The 7,889-nt window shown below is 33.0% G+C and overlaps 1 protein-coding gene across 1 annotated transcript; it reads right to left on the bottom strand.

The window, feature by feature from the left end:
* Positions 1-2,429: 2,429 nt before the first annotated feature.
* On the bottom strand, positions 2,430-4,761 carry LOC107806929 (NAC domain-containing protein 43-like). The gene is given in 3 exon segments (NM_001325795.1): positions 2,430-3,100; positions 3,745-4,022; positions 4,557-4,761. Coding segments are annotated over 3 exon segments (999 nt in total). The 5' UTR covers positions 4,741-4,761; the 3' UTR covers positions 2,430-2,563.
* Positions 4,762-7,889: the final 3,128 nt, after the last annotated feature.

Raw genomic sequence — 7,889 nt, 5'->3', positions numbered from 1 at the left:
TTGGATTCACGCCGGATTGTTCCAAATAAAATGATTCCTAACAAAATCGATTCTATACACGAAGCTTGACATCAATGCTGAGCACATCAAGCATCTAAAATTTTTTTCTTGTTTTTCCCCTTTGTTGACTTCAATGTTTCGTCATTTTTTGAAAATTTGCCTGAAATTCATAGAGTTCCAAAACAGCGTAATAGCCTATGTTTCACGGATAGCCCACGGCTTCGGAAAACCTTTTGCCATGCATGGAAATTGGGAAAATTGCAGGTGTCATTTTAAATTTCATTATCATTGGTTTATTTTAGTCGTTTATGTTATTAGATAAGTGATGGAAAATCCCTATCAATGAATATGACTGCTTATTACTACATTACTACACTATGAAGCTGGAATATCTAGAAATACAAATTGATGAAAAACATATGGTTATCAAAGGAGGTTGAACTGATTTTGGGCGAGTCTAAATGGGTGAGTCAATAAATGGGTGAGTTATTGACGTGCCCAAAGATTATTTGGGCTGAGATGGACTGAATCAAGATAGACTAAAATTTGGATCATAACCCAACCCACCCAAGTCATACCAAACTTTGATTATGAGTGTTGTTTTCTTATGAGTTGTTTAATTACCAAATAATACTTCTTTTCTTTTATTATGGCCGTATATAACATATCAAACAAAAAAGAATTATTTTAAACATATAAAAGGGCAACGAGAGCTTAGTGCACCTGACCGCCCTTTTATATTTTAGCGAAATTGCTCATGAATCAATTTAGGCTAAAAATTAGCCAAACTTTAGATGGACTCGGTCAAGATGGGTTGGGTTCAATAATGGACATGTCAACGAGCTGTCCAACCTTGGACGTGTTGGACGGATTGAATGAGTTTGGGCTTAAATCGCCTCTCCTAGGTAGTACATTAAAAATCCACTTTGAAGTTTGAAGTGGTAAGTCATAGTGAAAAGATTTATGGAGTATAATACACGATAGATTTAATCAAGAACTATAGAAGAGATTAGCGTTGAAATTGATATACATATAATATACCGTTCAAATATTCATCATAATATAGCACTAATAATTGAAACGAGCGTTAACTTTTATACCAACTTGTATGTTTAAGTGTGGATGATACGCCATTTAAGCACATGTATTGCATGATTTATATTATTCTTCAAATAACTTTAGAAACGGAATAACCTCTATTTATATAGAGTGTCTATTAGTTAAATTTTATGATTAAATATGTTTAAATTTGTGTACATGCAATTAATATTTATATCTTATGTATCTATATATATAATATATATCTTTTTTACACGCTTGGTCCTTTTTTTAACTATTATTTAAAAAAAATAGCATTATTTATTGTTTATTTCATAAAGAGAACTTTTTTTCATTATTAGTATATTATAAAAATTAAGTTCAGTATTTAATAGGTTAACTGACTCAATAATCACAGGAAGTACTTTTTTTGTCCATCTCCATTCTCCCTTTCCAACATTCATCTTCTTCACTCCATTTTTAAAAATCTGATGCATATGTGAATGCCACCTAAATTCAAGATGTATTGATTTATACGTCTTTTATACTTTGTATATCAAGTATCACTTTAATTCAAAATATATTTTTATGTATATAATTATTGTATATTTATTTGTGAAGTGCCATCTTATTTTAAGATGTATTTTAATGTATATTTCGAATATATTTTATATGTCAAGTGTCATTTTAATTCAGGATGTATTTTTTATGTATATTTATATGCCATCTTAATTAAATTTAAGATATATTATTTTATGTATATTTCACATGTCTAAGTGTCATCTTAATTGAAGATGAATTTTTTATGTATATTTTTTTGTATATTTTATATGTGTTAATTCAATGTATATTTTTCATATATACGTTTTGTATATATTAACATATATTATTATCGAAGTAAGATCTTTATGTTAAGAAATAAAAAAAAAAAAGAAGGAAGAGAAAAACTTAAGAAAGATAATTAAAAAGAAAACGAATGGAACAAATTTAGAAAATATATTGGTTTCGGCATAAAACAAAATTAAGAAGATAAAGAAAAAGAATGAAAGCTAATAGATAAAGAGAAAAAAGGCATGATTTTTTGTACAAAGAATTATTGACTTTCCATTCAAATTGCTTATGTTTAGAGATTAATAATTAATATTTCTATTTTAATAGAACTGTGTGCTACAAATATAAATATTTTCCGGCCACAACTATAATATTTAATTTTATGCTAAGAATTTGTTATATTATTTCTTTTAAATTGTGACATGTAAAGTTCTCATTTATATATGGCTTGAACCATGCGACGAGCCAATAAAAAATAACACTCAATGTTAGCTGCCGACTACCACAGTAAACGTGGTAGTAAATTTATTTGCAATGGATTAAAAAGCCAATCCATTTTATATAGACCCAACTTTAATCGTGTAAAAGAGTATATATTATTTACATCAAACACAATATATCATGATTAAACATTATGACTTTAATACAAAACATGATTATTAAGTATATTGTTGTCTTCCTTCGGTTCGTCCCATCAAACAGGAATATTAGACACGTGGCATAACGAGTGATCATTAGTTGATACTCTTGAAAAATTCCAAAGATCACACTCTTCATTATAATCATGATTATGAGTAGTGCCACCTCCCCCATTGCTACTGTATTGGTGCTGATAATCATGGTTATAATTATCATTTGTTTGGCCATTAAGATGTGAAGCAACAAGACGATCAACTGCAATCCAATTATTCAAACCTCCTTCAGAATTTATAGATTTTGGAAAATCTCCATAAGAGGAATTTGGGCTATCTAGGGTTGGAAGTTGCATGAATTTGTCATTGAAATTAATGTCATAATTTGCATGGTTTTCTTCTTTGCATGTGTTTCTCATATATTGAAGTAGTTGTTCTAAAGCTCCTTCATCATTAGGATATAGTCTTTGATTTATTCTTGTGTCTGAAATTGAGGGATTGACCATTTCAAGAGATTTGAAGTGATTTTTCTTCTTGAATATGCGACAAACAACCCAACCTTCTTCTTGTGTTGACTCCCCCATTGAAACATTGCAAACCTTAAAATCACAATAAAATCAACTAAGTAATATGTTAATTAATGAGTTCAACTTCTATATTGAAAGAGTAATAATAGTAAAATAATGGTGATACGAACGGAGTTCTTTTCTGTTTTAGTTTCTATGACGGTGTTCGAATGTGCACGTAACTTATGAAAGAAAGACTTTTGACACATACAAAATTTACCATCAATACTTGTTGTCTTAAATATATCATGATATTCTCATGACTATAAAACCATGATATTAAAGATAAAATGAGAAGTTTAAAGTAAAATAATTTTTGGATATAAAAACACGTATTTTTGAAACGGACTAAAAAATATAACAACAACAACATACCCAGTATAATCTCACGAGTGGGGTCTGGGGAGGATAGTATGTACGCAAATCTTACCCATACCTTGTGGAGGTAGAGATACTGTTTTCGAACGCCCTTGACTCAAAAACAAATGAAAAGAAGCAATAGCAACAGACAGTAAGAACAACAATATAATAAAATAACTGAAGTGAAAGAAATAACCAGAAGAAATATAACTCTACGAACAATAAAAAAATAAGACGGACTAAAAGCCGTAATGCCATATAAAATGAAATAGAGGGAATAACAATTTAAGGAGAGAAAAGAAGTGTGATTTACTTACAATGTTACAAGAGTGATCATTGATGTGATCATCCAATCTATACTCATGCATAATCCAGTCAGATTTTTGACCATGAGGAGCTCTGCCTTTGTAGAAAACCAGAGTCTTTCTCATACCAATCCTTCTAGAATTAGAATAAATGACTTTGTCACGCCCTGTAGCTTTCCAAAATCCAGCAGCAGTTGCTCTGTTTGTCCTTGTACCTGTTGGATACTTTTTATCCTTGTGACTGAAAAAATACCAATCATTTTGTGGAGTTGATCCAATTTTGCATTTCTCTGCAAAGTTAGAAAAAAGTGCCTTGTTATTCATCCCTTAAAGTTTTTATTGCTATGTTGATGAGTGATAACAAAGAAAAATAATTGAGTTCAATTTCTATACACCAACAACGAATAAAAACAAAAAAGGGCAGTCCAGACTCTAGTGCACTGAGCTCCCGCTATGCGCGGAGTTCATGGAAGGGTCGAATCATAGGGGTCTATTGTATGCAGCCTTACCCTACATTTCTGCAAGAGGCTGTTTCCACCGCTCGAACCCGTGACTTCCTGGTCACATGGCAACAACTTTACCAGTTACGCCAAGACTCCCTTCACCAACAACGAATAAGAATTTTGAAATTATAGGCACCTAAATGATAACGGTATGTAATCGTCCATAAGAGGTGGAAACAGAAACCAAGAAAATAAGGTAGATTACACACTACAATATGTTAAAACTTACACACCACAATATGTTAAACATGACACGCCACAATATGTTAAAAATATTTTACACTTTCAGTGTATATAAGTTGTCGAATATGAAACAAATACCTTGAATATCCCAAGGCTCAAGCTTATTGAGATCAACTTCTTGGATAACATCCAAATCAATCTTCTCATTTGCAACTTTCTTCTTCAAGTAGTACTGAAGTAGTTCCTCTTCTGTTGGATGGAATCTGAATCCAGGTGGAACTTGAGATTGTCCATTTACAGAAATACTCATGTCGTCTGGCATGGAAATAATTTTTTGTTTTGTCCTACTCTTACTATATAGCAGAAAACTAGTACATGAATAAATAAATGTAAGTGCAGAGACAGAGAAAGACAGATAGAGGAACTTATATAAGTCAAGAAAAAAATGAAGGGGGCACATGAGAAAAATACAAAAAGGATGGTACTTGATTTTTAAAAAAAATATAACTAAAAATAACGTTGGAATGTCATTTTATGCAGTTATGGTGCGGGCAATATTTACCATACAACGAGAAGAGCCAGCCACCTGCATAGAAAGAGAAAGATTACTGGTATGTCCTAAAAATGAGTAGAATAAGTGGGGTTCCACAAAGAAAGAAAGTAACAAAAGGTATCACTATGAATATGTATGAAATTATAAAAAGCTAACAACTGCTAGGTAATTAGATATATATAGTGTTTAACGTACTGAGTATATAGTCTATAGTCCTATTATAGAAAGGCTAATGAGATTTATATTTTATATAGAAAGAAGAAAAAATTGAATTGTATATAAAAATTGAAAGGGAACCTGTTAGTCACACTTACTGTAATAAATAATAAAAAACCATTAAACTTTCTGAAATAGAAAAAGAAACAGAAAGTTAGTAGAACCAGTTTCACGAAATAAATTCTGAAAAAATAATATTGGAATAAATCGAGCCCACTGAATGCACAGTGTGTCCATAAGGAAATTATTCCCCTCAAGTACCCGAGGTGTTGGAATATTATCCTCCCACGATAGAACGATTTAACTCACCAGCATATTGGTACCAAAAACTCCGATGAACTTCGAGCCACTCAATGGTCGCAAAACACACTGAAAAATGTTGTGCAGAAGAACAAGAAGAAGATAATCAGAAAATTTAGTAAGTAAAAATTCTGGGATTCAAGGCATATTTATAGATCATTTGGCACTGCTTCTGAAAAGGTTTGCAACCTTTCAGAAACTGCCATAGTTGTTGGAACAGGTGGGAATATTTCTGTTGAAATATTGCGGGAAAAACAGAAAAATGGATTTAAAATAATCCGAAAAAGAAAACGGGCCGGAACGAACCAGATCGCGGATCATGGATTATTCCGGATTGAATTTTCGTAAATTAATTTAATTAATTAATTAAATAATTAAAAGAAATTTTGTCCAAAAAGATCAATCAATCAATCGATCTTTGACCGAAGCCGAAGCCGAAGTCGAGCGAGCGACGACGGCGCGGGGCTTGCTTTCTTCTTAACTATTTAAGATCTAGAAGAAGAGCAATTGTATATATACCCATCAAAAGTCTTTTCTTCTTCCAATATGGGACAATGTCTCTTTTCCAAGGAGGAAAACTCAAATATTTTATTTTCCCTCAATTTTTCATTCACCCTCTTTAAGCTACACCAAGCTTAAAATTAAGCTAAACCAAGCTTAAAAGCCCAACAATCTCCCATATGAATGGGGAATGGCTATAAAATAAAGGAATGCACGGACGCATGTGTGTTTTACATGCAAGAATTAATTGCATCTAGATAAGTAGGTTTCCCTTTGAACTTTCCGTAGTGAACTTATATCGGATATACTCGGTCAATCGGTAGATTTGATATCTTTGAACTGTCGAGCTTTGTTGTATACCTAGACAACACAAGTCACACAATTAATCCTTAACCATCTATGGTTCTCACGGTTGTGTTCGTTTCAGCCATGAACACTGCCTGGTTTCATGAGTGCTTAGAGAATGGGCCTTTACTTTCATTCCCCTTGAAGCGGCTTACACTTCACACTCACATAGGTAATTTATAAACGTGTAATCCTATAGACACACTATCTGGTCATATCCTGCCAGACTTAGCAAATCATTAAAAAACTTTAAGCTTTATTGACTCATCAAAAAGCCTTAATGCTTTACCTCGATTTATGAACATTGTCTTCATCACGAGAATGTGTTGAGTTATTTGACAATGTTGAGCCGTCATTCATAACTTTGTTTGATCTCTTTGAACCTAGCTCTTGGGATCTCCAGTCTGCTAGGTAGAGTTACCACCATGGTGACTTGTCCTAGGCCTTAATCCCATTCCCTTTGATGATCTTTCAACTGCCTATCTAGATAGGCCTTTTGTAAGTGAATCCGACACGTTATCTCTTGACTTTACGTAGTCAATCGTGATAACACCACTAGAGAGTAGTTGTCTAACGGTATTGTGTCTCCGTCGTATATGACGAGATTTTTCGTTATACATAACGCTCCCTGCCCTGCCTATTGCCGCTTGGCTATCACAATGTATATAAATAGGTGCCAAAGCTTTGGGCCAAAATAGAATATCTTCCAAGAAATTCCGGAGCCATTCAGTTTCTTCACCGGCCTTATCTAAAGATATGAATTCAGATTCCATTGTAGAATGGGCGATGCACGTTTGTTTGGATGATTTTTAAGACACTACTCCACCCCCAATTGTGAAAATATATCCACTTGTGGATTTAACTTCAGATGATCCAGTGATCCAATTTGCATCACTATATCCCTCGATCACGGAGGGATATTTGTTATAAAACAAAGCGTAATTTTGGGTATGTTTGAGATACCCCAAAACTCGTTTCATTGCCATCCAATGTATTTGATTGGGATTACTTGTATACCGACTCAGTTTACTAATAGCACATGATATATCTGGTCGCGTACAATTCATGATATACATCAAACTTCCCAATACTCTTGCATAGTCCAGTTGTGAGTCACTTTCACCTTCATTCTTTTGAAGTGCATAACTCACGTCAATTGGAGTCTTGGCAATTTTGAAATCCAAATACTTGAACTTGTCAAGTACCTTTTCAATGTAGTGAGACTGTGATAATGCTAGACCTTGTGGAGTCTTGTGAATTCTGATTCCTAAGATCACATCCGCAACTCCTAAGTCTTTCATGTCGAATTTGCTAGCCAACATGCGCCTAGTAGCATTTATATCTGCCATATTTTTGCTCATTATCAACATGTCATTAACATATAAACAAACAATGACTTCATGTCCTGGAGTATTTTTAATGTAAACACATTTGTCACACTCGTTGATTTTAAACCCACTTGCCAAGATTGTTTGGTCAAATTTGACATGCCATTGTTTAGGTGCTTGTTTAAGTCCATAAAGCGACTTAACAAGTTTGCACACTTTTCTTTCTTT

This window comes from Nicotiana tabacum, chromosome 23, assembly GCF_000715075.1.
Source record: "Nicotiana tabacum cultivar K326 chromosome 23, ASM71507v2, whole genome shotgun sequence".
NCBI classification, from domain to species: Eukaryota; Viridiplantae; Streptophyta; class Magnoliopsida; order Solanales; family Solanaceae; genus Nicotiana; species Nicotiana tabacum.
The sequence above is the reverse complement of the archived record's forward strand: the minus strand, read 5'-3'. Positions and strand labels throughout refer to the sequence as shown.